The sequence below is a fragment of the Cololabis saira genome, chromosome 20, assembly GCF_033807715.1.
Source record: "Cololabis saira isolate AMF1-May2022 chromosome 20, fColSai1.1, whole genome shotgun sequence".
Taxonomy (NCBI): Eukaryota; Metazoa; Chordata; class Actinopteri; order Beloniformes; family Belonidae; genus Cololabis; species Cololabis saira.
In genome coordinates this window covers 30,547,306-30,561,596 of record NC_084606.1, presented here as the reverse complement: position 1 = coordinate 30,561,596, position 14,291 = coordinate 30,547,306, and the positions used below count along the sequence as shown (strand labels likewise).

Here is a 14,291-nt window from a genome sequence, read left to right as displayed (position 1 = left end):
ATGGAGGTGCAAGAAGAAGAGTTGTTGGCATTTAGTTACCTTTTTGTTCCACTTCTATTTTAAGGCATGAAGGGGAGAGGAAGAAAGAGAAAAATAAAGAACAGATTAATGACGTGAGAAGTGTCTTTATTTCATAGACACACTAGAGAGCAAGAAGGGAATGGGGTTAGTGGAAGAGAGACATTAAATATTTAATCATAAGCTTTCAGAAAGGAGAACATTCTGTGTCACACATGAGCCTGCTGGAAGAAAGACAGGTTAATCAAGTATAAAATTGTGCTAAATTGGACAGTGTTTTTCTTGAAGTTATGGCTTTGGGAAAGGATTGTTTAAGACAGCACAAGACAGTTTCAACAGGTTTAAAAACATTCAAACCTAAGACTCCTTCCATTTCAGCGTCTGAATTTAAGGTACAAGTGAAACAAAAGAAACCTTTTACTGTATGATGTCACTGAAAATGAAGCATGGAATATCTAGGGGTATGTATTGTTGATTTTCACTTTGCGTAACAATTCCAACACCAATATCTTGCCTTAAACACATATTCATGAGCAATAATTTTTTTGCTATCTATCCATCTACCCATCCATGCATCCCAATATATATATATATATATATATATATATATATATATATATATATATATATATATATACACACACACACACACACACTTATAGTGTGTTTGATAAAGAAAGAAAATACGATGCAATTTAAAGGCAGGGTAAGGGATATCTGGATGATGTAATGTTTATAATGTCTGGAAAAAAACCTCAACAAACAGAAAACACTAGCTCTTCCCCTTCCTCTCCGTCCAGAACTCCCTGAGAAAAAAGCTTCTCCACCTCTTCCCTACTTCATGTGTGCTAGTAAACCCTCCCCCTGCCAGCGATTGGCTGGAGCAATGTTTGTTGGGGTTTGGGGGGCCAGACTGCGCCCATTCTGTTTCCAGTTCACAAAGCCAAGGTTGTGCAAGAAGACTGGGCTTTTGTGCAGTGTCGTCAGGACATGGGCTGCTTTCAGATGTGTGACGAAAAGCAGTCCAGTTTAGAAATCACGTAAAATCGCTAACCCTGGGTCACTGGGTTAGCACAACCGTGTATTGCTTCACGAAGCTTTACAGCATGATGGTGACCAATGAGGAAGTGATAGGTGATAATGGCTAGCCATTGGTTGGATTAACAAATAACTGGCATCAAGGCAACTACAGTAGATAATTACCAGAAAGTTATCACTTTAAATCCAGGAAAAACTTTCTCAGACCAAATTCTGATGTAGCAGCAGACTGAGCACATAGACAGCTAGTTGTTTGTGCTTCAAGAAAACAAACTTAGCTAAACGCTTCATCTTCGATAGCCTCATTTTATTCAGCTGTGTTTCGAAGGTTTACTTAAAATTTGCTGAACAGTCGGCGTGTGTTTTTTACTCCGTTCTCTTTAGAGGGAATGTGTGAATGTTTATCTGCTAAAGCCTCCGCTATGATAAACAGTCGGTCTCTAACCTCACTGGTCTCCAGTGAGATTGAGCAAAAACAAATAAACCGTGTGCCATGCAATAAAAAAAAAAAAAAAAACGGGATTAAAGATGTCTAAGTGCCTAGGGGCACTCAAAGGAACTAGGGGTTTGTTTTATTTTAAACACAATATAAAACATATATATAAGAACAAGTTTAAAACTGAGCTTTGCAGTATGATTATAGTGAATGTTGCATTTTTCTTTATATATCTATGTTAAATGTGGTACGCTGAAGCAAAATGTGAGCGCTGCTTTGAGTCTACAGCTCAACGAGCACACAAAGTACCTGCTGAAAAACTACTCGGGCTATTAGACCTTAACTCTCGATATATTACTTCCTCTTTTGACAAGCTTCTTAGGTCAGCCATGGCATTTTGTCATTCTCCCCCATTTGAGGTAGGGGTTAGTATCCATCCAGCATGCCCGCTCCTGTTCCTTTTCCTTCAGTAATCCTGCTTCTAATAAGAGAGGATTAACCTCTGCTACTATGGCTTACAAGAGTCATCTCCTCCAAATGGAGAGCGCAACAGAGTGAGGTATGGAGGTCAGTGGGTAGGGGCAGGCAGGGTAAAGTTTGAAAGATGGGAAAGTTATTAGAGACGAACAATATTAATGCAAGGCATTGAGCCAATGAAAAAGATCGAATGAGGCACGGCAGTGACAGGAGAGGGAATGGAGGAAAATATAATGGGGCGAGGCTGTCAACAAGTTGTCTGTTTGTCAGATCATAAACTTGTATGCTGGTACAGCGCAGCACCTCATTAGCGGCAAGACATTCACGCCGTTGCCGAAATACAATAACTCCACACCAGCATAAGCAAAGGTTGCTTTAGGCCACATGCGAGTCACCATTACCGGCAACTCAGATTTGCCAATAACACAGAAAGCCCTGCTGGACCCATGCATCAAATCAAAGTAAACAGCGTTACGTGCCAGATCGAAGCCTCCTCACCTCCCATGAGCGACGGCCACACAACGGGGACCATGGGAGGCCAGCGTTTCTGATTGAGCGATCGCTAACAGTGGCGAGGGGAAAGCGGGGTAATGATCTATAAAAAGAGGCATTAGCGGTGGGGATGTGAGAAGTGCGACGCAATCACCGGGGGAGATGGTGTGAGAAGGGAGTAAAGGATGTGGATGAGATCCCTGACAAGGAAATACACCACTCCCTAGGCTACATTCCAGCGTGTGGCTCTTCCGCTTGACCGGAAGATGCTTGTGGGGGGGGCTGCAACAAGGTCGCCCGTCAGTAAACTCAAACTAATTTGTTCATGTCATGTCTACTCATGTTTCACCACAGACTCAGACGTGTCTGTGATGTGTGCGTGTGATTTTCGCTGCAGAGACAACAGGGGCACTGGCACCACTTTTGAAGCCAGTGCTAGTATTTTGTTTTACTGCCACTCGCTCCAGTGCAACCTGCAAATTTCCAGAAAAACGTGAAGCGACTGAAACCCCTACTGCATTCGGTATGTTTAATCATCCACTTCATGGGGAAGTGAACACTCCAACATGCCGTAAGGAAACTGGTCTGCAGCATCAAACGACATCAACCTCACCGCAGCAGTTAGACGACAGAGCTGCATACATGTTTGGAGAAAGCCGTGGGTGGAAACGTCCCTCAATAGCATGCTGCTAATGTACGTGGTAATTGGAGTCCATCTCCTGAGTCCCCACCTGGCTAGAGTTCACACATCCAACACTAAATCCCACACATCCTCAGTGAGTTCAAAGGACAGCTGGCAATGGAAAATTGAGCTATATTTTTAGTTATATGACAAAAAATGAACCAAATGGAACCTGGGGTATAGTTAAGGGGGGGTTACAGTCATTGCTGGTCCCCATGAAGGTTATGTAATCAGTTTTATTCTTCTTTTCATGCAAATTTCCATATAAATTGACATAAAGAAGTATGATTTATAATCAACATAAGACTAGTATTACAACTCATGGAAAGATGGAAACAAAAGAGTTGATGGCTCAGTTTCCAAACATTTATGTTTTTGTTCATTCACATTAAACCGCAACAGCTGTGGTCACATATCCAAGTGGTGTCTGTAGTGGAGTAAGGTTTCTGTCTTTGAGAGACAAAAACACGAGAGCAGTGTGAATGAAAAAGGATTTACATTTTGAGTTGAGAACTTTCTAACGTGGATGCAGTCTGTACTCACTTGCACTTCGTGTTCGCTACGTTTGCTAAGGATAATGTTTAAAAAGAAAAACCATCTGTCACTATTACAGTTAAAATGGGAGAAATGTGTGTAACCGAGCTCTATCTCAATTGGAGGTGTGCCCCTAAAGGAATTTTCAGTTAGGGGCTACAGCGCGCCGAGTAAAAGATCTTAGTCGGGAGCCCTGAGGGTGCAGCGAGAAATGTAGAAAAAGAGAATTGATTTATTTGAGAGGCGTCTTTACTCCACCCCATCACCTCCTTTGTGACCTTAATAAGATTTTGGTCACGGCTGTCACTGAGTCACTAAAAAGCCCTTAGCTCTCTCATCTCTTCTTTTTCCTTCCCCATTTCCCCCCCATCTCAGATGGCTAAGCAACTTTTGAAAAGATGTACAGAAATAGCAGTAAAAACATATGGGTCTTTTCAGCACACATTTTGCACTGGTGGGAAGGTTCCATCATTTTCCATTATGCAAAATAGACCCATGAGAATCCCACTCTTAAGCTTTATGCAGTAAAAACAATCCTACATCTGTACTCTTGCACTTAAATAATTGGTAAAGCCTTGCTGTTATATTTCAGGGGAGTGTTTCATGAATTATACACTGCTGTCTCTCCGCAACAGTGCGTTTGCTTTTATAGAATAATAAAAAAGAGAGCTAACATAGGTTTCAACCTGTGGTATACTCATTTAAGATAATTGAGAAAGGCTCACTTAAATTAAAAAGATAAAAATTGAATACGTATTTAATGAAAACTCAAACAGTACACTCGATGAAATCAACTGAACAAAATAAAAAATTAGCATGACCACTGATTTGTCAACATGTTAAGGTGACATATTAGAAATTGAATCACAATTTTTTCAATTGGCAGCATTTCTTTGGGTGTTTTAAGTCATACCAATATAAAAACATAAAACAATCTCTCTTCAGATTTTCAAGAGACTATGAAATCATAGTCCCAAATTAGAGTAACATTATCTCGTTAGTCCATTTTTATGGCCATTAAACTTCATATAATCCTACACAAAATTTTAACACACTGATTCCAAAAGGGGTAGGACCTGACCAAGTGTCTGACTCCACCCCCAAGGCTGTGTCCTATGAGTGGATCTGTAAAGACATGGTAGAGGAGGGAGCTATATTCTTTTTCTCTTCGATATTTTGAGAAAATCCGGTTAAATAAATGTCTTCAAGACCTCAGGAAATCAACTCTTGAAAAAATTATTATTATGTCTCATTTCAAGTAGACTGTCAGTAAGAAGAAGGTAGTGGTGTATAAAGGTTCAAAACGCTCTCAAAGCTCCTCTATATATATACCTTCAACTGCCAATCAAAAGACTTCATTTGGCTATAAAGTGCACCCATTTGTTGAGTCATTGGTGAAAAGTAGTACTTAGGGTTTCTGCAATGCGAAGGCCAATTGGAGCACTTCAAGTCTACACCTGCCTGCTAAAGTCAGAGTTAATGACTGAGCTGTAATCACACTTCCTTGACCATCAAAACCAACAAGAAAAAGGAAAGAATACTGTCAAAATCCAGTGCGAGATATGGAAATAATTATCGCAGAGCGTTGATTGTAACCTTTTATCCGGCCAATTTTAGCTGAATACATTCTGGGCCAAAACTTAGTATAAAGTTTGGGCAAAACAATTACTTTCTGAATTGTGTGCATAAAACTCATAGCAGCTTGGCTGCTGTATGGTGCACCCTGCCAAACACTGGAGGGAAAAAAACTAAAGAAAAAACATAATACGGCTGGTTCTGCAACTCACCCACCAGATAAGGCTATAAGGAAGAGGCAGCTGCTCATTACAAACCCCAAATTAATGCACTCAGTGCTGTGCTCTCGGTGTATGTATTCTAGGTTTGACAATATAGATGGACTACACTTATTTGGACTTGACAAGTGGTGCAGCATACTTATTGGAGAGTGCTGCTTCCTGCTGAAGCCTCATGCCGATAGGGCAACAGTGGGGATTTTTAGCCGCTGTGAGCTCGGGCTCCGTCATGTGAGCGCGGGCTGTATGGATTTTCATTTGAATAATTAATGCTTCCCAATTTCACACTAATGGTTGAGAGGTATCAGAATGGTATCATTAGCCTCTAATAGAGATTCATGGGAAGAATGGCAGCAATATATTTTTTTTTGCAATACCCCACCCCGCACACACACTTTTTCCCTCTTCCTCTGTCTCAACCGAGAATTCACGGAGTGAAAACCCTTTCACTCCATCCTATCATCTTTTTAATTAATGACACAGATTACAGGGCTTTGAATAGCATGTGCCTAAGGATGGGGGAAGACACGACGGGCAGCCATCTCTCTTTCTCTGAATCCTCTCCCCATTCCCTCTCATTTCTTTGGTCCTATCATTTCCCTTGGCCAGCACTCATGAGTCTCCCATGCCATCATTACAGGTTCCATTTCTCAACAGCCCTCTTCTTCTTTCAACCACTTGTCTGCTCTCTTTGTGCTCCCTTCCGCTACTTATTCAATCTCCTTCCTACAGTGTCTCCTTTCGGTCTCCATCACTTTCTTGCTCCCTCCTGCGGGGGAGCAGCTATGCTATCTCATAACCTTGACAATGCAGGATGCCGTCTGTGTGCACGTTTCTCGTCGGCGGGAGTGCATATGTGTGTGTGAGCGTCCCTCTCTTTGAGGGACAGGTGCAGGGACTTGGCAGCTCGCTCGGCCTGCTATCCACGTGGGACCGACTAACGGAAGCGGAGAAGATGAGTGGAGTTCAGGAAAAACAAAATGAAATGCTTTTTTTTTATTTTATTTAATGAAATACAGCAGCAACTAGAGCAGAAATAACTGCATTTCCTAACATACAGTACGTTATGATTTTTAAAGGACCTTGAAAGTATGGAGAACAGAAGCCAGTTTGTTTAGTGTATGGTTTTATCCAGGGGAATGTTGTTGACTAAAGAAAAATATAGAAAATAAAGACCAGAAAAAAAGTTGCTTTGATTAGAAGGATGATCATTAAAAGAAGAGAACCCCTCAGGAGAACCATCTCTAATTAGCGCTGTATCCTCGACACTTGGCACCCCAACAAGTCTTTCAGACATGAGTGCTTGGGTGGGTGTGAGAGTGTGTGTGGGTCTTTGGCTGGTGGAGGAAACACTTAGACAAAAGCTTTTCTTGTGTTACATCATTAGTAGCATATATGGACGTTTCTGTATAGCTTGTACAGCATTTGTTCGCTTTCTTTTTTTTTTTGGTCCATTCGAGAAAAACCAGGCAGAACCAGTATGTGAAATTACAAATAATAGGGCAGCTGTTACAAAACCAGGAGCTGATAGATTGCAGCAGCTTATTTAGCTATTAGTGGGGGGAAGCAGTTTCCACATGTCCCACTTCACCCCTTTATCACAGCCATTTATCCACATTGGTAATCACTGCTAAACCATGCGAGGGGGTTGTCTCTCAACGGAGAAAAAGAAAAGTCTTTCTTCTGTAAAACGACTATTGTTAATCTAACAACTGTTATTTCTCATTTCATGTTCCTCCATTTTTATCATCTGCCTTGTATAAACATTATGTAAATTACCCGTAAGGAAGGTTAATTTCCTCTTATTACGTAATTTTAAATATTGACACTTAACCTTTTTTTTTTTTCCATGTACGAACAGATAACAGCGACGGGTAAAATAATATTAATGAGCAGATCCTCAGAATATTTGCATAATGAGAAAATATTCATAATGTGTTCCCTGCTGCGAGTGATGCATTACAAAAGTAAAACAATTACAGAAATATATTACCTGTTGATCCAAGGTGTTCTTACTGTTACAATTATTACAATTCTGCAGCCATTATGTAGCACAGCTGGATAGATTAGTTATGTATCACCCGAATACCACTGAATGTGGTTCATAATTTTGGAAATAGATTATTAAGAATATTCAAATTCATTATATTCGTTTTTTCTTTTTCAAGCGTGGGGCGTGTGATGCATGGCACCAGTGCGGTTCACACGGATATGAGCACCTTCCTAACCAAACCCATAAGACATTCCAAAGCATGTCAAAGCTGGGGAGATACATGGGAAGGGTCTGCTCCAACCAAAGAAACCGCCACCGACCGTGATATCTGTTGGATTTTCATGCAGCATCGGACTTTCCTTAGCGATGAGCTTCCACTATACTCTTTGCAGACTGCAGATATTGTTGGCCGCAGGGCCGTACACAGTTATTGCTTTGTACCAGGTGCCCTCTATTGCCTGTAAAATAGGATGTCGAGTATATTTCTGGAGTTGCTTTGTTAAAAGTCATTTGAAAGTAACAAAACTATTGTCACACATTTCAATTCAGTGACAGTAATATAGTAATACAACTAAGTACTATGAAATGACATTGACTAATAATTCAGAATATTAAATTATGGGAGTAACTTGCCCAACATTGTGTGGTTGTATTATGATAAGCAAGGAAGAAAAAAACATTTTGTTGATTAATGTGAGGCACTTATTTGCATGTTATGTCCCTCCACTTTCTAGAATTGGCCATCTGCCGAGGTGGCGATGCCAACAACCACTGTGATTTGATGAGGAAGGTTTTAAGACAAACTGAAGCTAAAGTTCCTCATAAATTAATTTCCTCATGGGTCAGTCCTTTTCAACTATCCCAATGAATCAGTTCAGCGTGATGGTATCACTGCAACTGAAGCCATCTATCTAAAAACGTAGCCTCGTTTTATTGGATGAATTATGGGCAACACGGATCAAAAAGCAGGAAGTTTCTCCAAAAGCACCCTTAAAACACTAATGCGATTTCACCAGCTCACCGGTGTGAGATGTGTGACAGAAAGTCACAGTCATCAAAGCATGCTGCGTGGGCTGGGGAGTGGTCAGCTGTCACTGAGTGATGAGCTGGCATTAGAAGCTCCCTTCACACATGGGAGGCAGTAGAACTGATCACTCAGGTGGGAAGGAGAGAGAGAGAGGTGGGGTAGGTGTCTGAGCAAGCAGGCTAATGCTCACTGGCATTTCAGTGTGGAGTGAAGAGGGTGTGGTTTTCTGATGTATCTGCTGTCACAGCGTTGGCTCCCACGCTAGATCTAATGAACGTGGACTTGAGAGCTCAAGGGCAAAAACCGCTGAACTCCCAAACAATCTACTCACTAGATTTACTGATATCATCAAGTGGGGTGATCCACTCCTCAAGAAGCTTAAAAGTTGCTGCAAGATTATCGATGGCTGAGAGAAATGACTGTGTGCTAGTAAGCTAAGACGCTGACCATGACTGAATACTGAGCAAGAGTAACAAAATCAAAGATCGGTCCATGAACATTGCTGCCTTTAAAAAAAAAAACAATGATCAAATATTAACCAAAACTATTCAAAAGTAAAATGATAGAGTGCATCTTTTAGTGCATCTGATCAGAATCCAATCTTTCTGACTGCAGTTTATATATTGCAAGTAATCAGATCTGACTTGCATGTCCTTGCCAACGTTCCCTAATCCACATGGTTGCTTTGGTAACCATCTGTATACAGACGGGGTGCATGGTCCGGACAGTTTTAGCTATTAACTAATGGACAACTAACGCTGGCTAACAGAGCAATCCTGCCATGTCCCCTACTCTAACAGATCTAGTCGTGGTTTGTGATGGATTGTGAGCGACATAAAAGAAAAAGGTTTTAGAAATCCCATTCAAGATTCAAATGGGATTGGGATCTTATCTGAAACCAATACCACTTCAGGATTGATTGTGATTTAGAAAAAGATTGCATTTCCTGTGATTAATGGCTGTTCAGATTGTCCAAATAAAAAATGGAGGTTCAGTATAGATATGTTTACTGGATTTGGGATGGCAGTCTGACCATGGTCTTATTATGGGATTGTGGCAGAGTGGAGGAGCTGCAGCCACTCAGGCTGACGGGACACAGGTGTGGCCCGTCAGCCTCTCCACCCTGCCAGCCTTATAAGGGAGAGACAGAGAAGCTGCAAGGAGGACGGGGAAGCTGCTGCTGGTCGTGGTGCTTGTGCATGTGAGTCCTGGGTGTGAGGTTCCGGTGGATTAAATAAAGGGTTCTGCACTAAACTATCCTGTCGGTCGGGCCCCGTAGCACTCGCCCTGCTACAGGGATGATCTCTGTTTGTGAACGTTTTCATCAGATCCCTAATTCTCCTGTCATTTCAGTTCCTGCCACCCTCATCAGCCAGGCAATTGTCTCATTCCCCTCACATGTGCTACGCCGCCCAACTCCACACTTTTTTTCTTTGTCAGTCCTCCTTCATACCAGCCCAGTTCCACATGTCCCCTGCCAGATTGTCTAGTGTGTTTTCCTAGCTCCTCAGCATTTCCCAGCCTACGGATTCTGGCCGCCTGATATCGAGCCCGTTTCCCCGTTTTTGGATCTTACCTGCCCCCTTGGATTTGTCTGCCTGTCTGCCCGGTTTTGACCTCTGCTTGTTGTCGTGCTCTTGGGTTGCCTGCATTTTCAGCCGTTACAGGTCTTAGTACTTGCTTAAGGCTCCTGAGACCACCAGAGGGCCCTGGCGTTTCTTTGGCATGTACATCTGTGTGAACGTGTACTTGCATATCTATCTTCATGGGGTTCAAAGGCTGTGACACCACTGTATTTGTGCAGTCCAACACCTTCCTAAGTACCAAAGGAGAGGCCTGAAGAACTTGGTGAGGAACTCTTGGGTATGGACCGACACAGGAGGGCTGAGACCACAACAGATGGTGTCCACATGAATCAACTGGCAAACTCCAGGGCAGTTCTTCTGATTAGATAGCACACTGGACCAAATCAGGATCAAAACTCTAGAACTGCATGATTTGGAGCTTTAATATGAGAGAAGACTTTTGTTTTTGCAGATTTAAGAATTAACTTAATTACTTATTCCATAGTTAAGTGTGAATAATGCAACCCTCCACTTTCACTGCAGTGCATCCAAACATAATCAATGTAAAGACAGACCCCCATGTAACTTCACAGATTAGAGGGATGTTTTTGGTACCTGGGCCTGTTCTATTGTCTTCCCCACACTTTACGCCATTTATTAGATAGCCTATACAATAAAAAAAAACAGTTTTATATCAAAGTTATTGGGTCAAAAAAAAAAAAGGGGTGTGGGGTATCTGTGAAGAAATTCTTGCCGACAGCTGGGTATGTTTAAAGATATTACAGCCCCGAGCTACCCTTCTGAGACACCGTGTTCACATAACAGCCATGAAGTCTCATTGTGGCCACACAGGTGGTGCTTACTTTAGGTGTGACCACTCCAGAACAGACCCTGAAATCACCCCTATTCTGCCCGGGCCGTATTGCAGGTGATAGTTATGCGAAGCGCATCAATTTCATGGTTTTACCTGCCAGCACAGAAGGACAGAGACTAGTAACAGGTGCTGACTGAAATTTGCCAAAACAATCTACTCCATCATTCCATTTGGGGCTCCTGAACCTGTTAGGTGTGTCATTATCAGCGCCATGATTTAAAAGTCAATTAGATGAGTTGGAAATAAAAATGAAAACATGACAAACGACCATGAAGCATGAGCTCTGGATTAAACCGCTCTGTACAAATCTGAGGAGTGATTGCATGACTACATATCCTGGCTTAGCCTCCGAAGTGTGAGCCATATCTGACAAGGCTGCTGGATCCCACTGTGTGAGCCAGGATTTTACATTGTCCTTATTAGTTACAAACAGTGGGGGGAAGTAGTGGTTTTGTACAGCCACAGACTGCCAGCAGGTTCTCTTTCTTTGTTCTTCCACTCTCTTCTTGTCTCTGCTTTCTGCCTCTCGCTTTTACTCCACCTCATCATCTGCTGCGCACGCCCGAGTGTCAGTTCTGAAAAGTGGACAGAATAAAAAAGGTTCCCTGAAAGGGCATGTAATTAAACCCAACTTCATCTCTTTTTTTTTCTCTTTTTTGCCCACACGCTTGGACCAAATCAGTTAATTTGCCATGGAAACTAAACAGTGAGGTACCACTAATTACTAAAGGAAAATGCCTGGTCTCGGGGAGACAAGAAAAGGCAACCACAAGCTCTCTCCTCCAATAGCAGAGTGAGGCTGCTCTGAATATGCTTTTGTGTGTGTGAGTGTGTGAGTGTGTGTGTGTGTGAGTGTGTGTGTGATAGGTCAGAGAGTTTTGAGGAGCCACTGAGGGGATCTCAGAGCTTCATTATTGCTAAGGAAGCATGCTGGCTGTGTAGGAAGGAGACACAGTTGCATTGACCTCTTATCAGTTGACCTTTGGGAGGAGCCACTGAAGTGAAAGTTACACCAAAGAAAAGATGGAACAAGTGAGGGAGAACGGTTTTAATAAGCCACTAAGAGAATAGACATGCATCTCTCCACTGGATCTTAGAAAAGTCAAGGTGAGAAGGCGGGGCCGAGGCAGATGTCAGCCGTTGGTGCAAAGTCATGTTTATGAGCCATCTTAAGGGTCGGCACATTACTTCTGCTGGAAGTTGGATGTAAAAACCAGCACTGGTGCAAAGCTGAATCCTCAGACAGTATGAAAAAAAAAAGTGTGCCCTGATTTCCAAACAACTTCATTATAACCTAATATATTAGTTTTTATGTGCATCAACTTCTTCAGATGCAATATGCATCAGTTCCTTTTATATTGTTTCACCTGATATCACTACTGTTTCACCTCCTTCATTGTTCAACGCGATATTTCCCATATGAAATTCACAGCTCATATCGGATAATTATTCAGACAGCAGCTCAAATGGAAACATGATGGATTGCCTTGTGTAGTGACACTTCCACACTGCACCGGAAAAACACAGGCACTTTAGCAGTAATCGTTGTAACGTTTTATTTATTTTTCTCCCCCCTTCTTTACAACTGATGAAGCGGATCAAATGGCAAATTAATGAAATCAATATTGTATCTTCTGTATGTGTCCATCGATTTAGCACACTCCCTCTTCCATTTATAACGGCGGATCTGATGTACAATCATGGCGGCTTATGAAGATATGGAGAGGGGAGCGGTAATTTATCCTAAAAGAAACGAGCCTCCCCAAGCGGAGCGCAGATAAAAGCCGGTGGTGATGGAGGTCGAGACGAGACGAGGGGAGCCGAGGACTGTGGAGTGGGGGAAAACAGTGGAACAGCAAATAAAGGAGTATAGTGGAAGGGAAGTAACGGGGAGGGGGCAGTGGGGGCACGTAAAGGACAAAATGTAAGAGAAAGTGAGAGAAGCCTGGAAGGAAGAACAAAAAAGGAGAATTCGGACTGAAATGGAGAGTTTGTCGGAGGAATACAAAGTCAAAACTCCATGCTTAAGGAGAGTTGGAGTCATGGGAGCTGCCTCTCTTATTAAACACTCAAATCCCTCAGTCGCCGAGGAACTTGGTACAAAGACTTGTGCTAACAGCTGTTACGTCTCCATCCACACTCCACTGCCAATTAACACACACAAAGCAAACAGACATATTCTGCTTCGTTGGGGGAACATGGTCACATTAGAAGTCCACTGAGACAAACTTTTTTTTTTCACGGCAGGTGTTCATAATAAAAAATAAGATTTATTTAGCTAATTTCAGCCTTAGTTGTATGTGAATTATTTCACATGTTGCCTTAAAAAGCATCTCAAAATTCATCACCAGTGAGTTTACACTTTGCTACCCCACTCACTATATAAATAAACGCCTACATGACTTCTGCTGCTGGAATGCATTGCCAGCAGAAATATTTATCTTATGATGTCTGGGCACAATCCATAGTTAAAGCAAAACAAAGTGCCTCCATGTTTCCTCCCTTGTGGAGCCCTAATAGCAGGCCTTGATATTAGAGCAATTAAGCAGCCCAATGTTTTTTCAGCACTTTGGGACATGCTTCCATTTTTCACTGGGTGTCCTGGCTTTGGCTACGAAGGGACTTGATCTGGACACGATGGCAAAAACTGGCCTCTACATTGGATGGAAGCCTCTCTGGATGGAGTCATAATGTCTGACTATGTGTTTCACTGTGTTTGTAGAGGTTACATGTTAAAAAAAAAAGATTTTAATGGAAACTGGATGGTTTGATGAAGGAAATTTGACAATGGATTATACCATGTGTGATTGGGCAGAAATAATTGAGACCACATGGTGTACATTGGTCTAATCGAATTTCCATTAGACTAAAGGTAAATTGCAGTGTTTAAATGGGGTGAGAACTGGCTGGTAACCAAACCTACATGTTGAAATGGGAAACCATTTCAAAAGGGGGCAACAATGTCTGTAATATATACAAGACGTTGGACATGTTATGAACAATTACATCAGCAGCCTATAGCCATAAATGATGGTTAGCTGGAACTGGAAACAACCCGATCTAACCAACAAAAGGAACTGTAAAATAAAATTGGCCTTTTTAAGTTAATAAGTCACCCTTTTATTAAAAAAAAGGAAAGAAAAAGAAAAAAACTCCATGTAAGTGGCGAAATAGAGCAAGACCACCCAAACAAGGGACCGAAAAAAAGACAAGGAACACACACACACACCATGAAATATTACCCTCTCAGCACAAAATATGTATGTGAATACTGCGAGCTAGGCTCTGGGACAATGTCCATCCCAGCCTCTCACGATATATTTCCATGTCATTTATGCTTGTGAACTCAACTTGACCCTACT

The 14,291-nt window shown here is 41.9% G+C and overlaps 1 protein-coding gene across 16 annotated transcripts in view; it reads right to left on the bottom strand.

Moving 5' to 3' along the window:
- The window catches only part of LOC133420771 (adhesion G protein-coupled receptor L3-like), a 303,952-nt gene that overhangs the window by 116,962 nt on the left and 172,699 nt on the right, over positions 1-14,291 (bottom strand). For 10 of the 16 annotated variants that reach the window (XM_061710576.1, XM_061710579.1, XM_061710584.1 and 7 more), the window contains one exon: positions 41-54. The exons of the other annotated variants lie outside the window; for them this stretch is intronic. In XM_061710576.1, the coding sequence (XP_061566560.1) occupies positions 41-54 (14 nt within the window). The remainder of the gene's footprint in view (positions 1-40; positions 55-14,291) is intronic. 16 annotated transcript variants of the gene reach the window in all.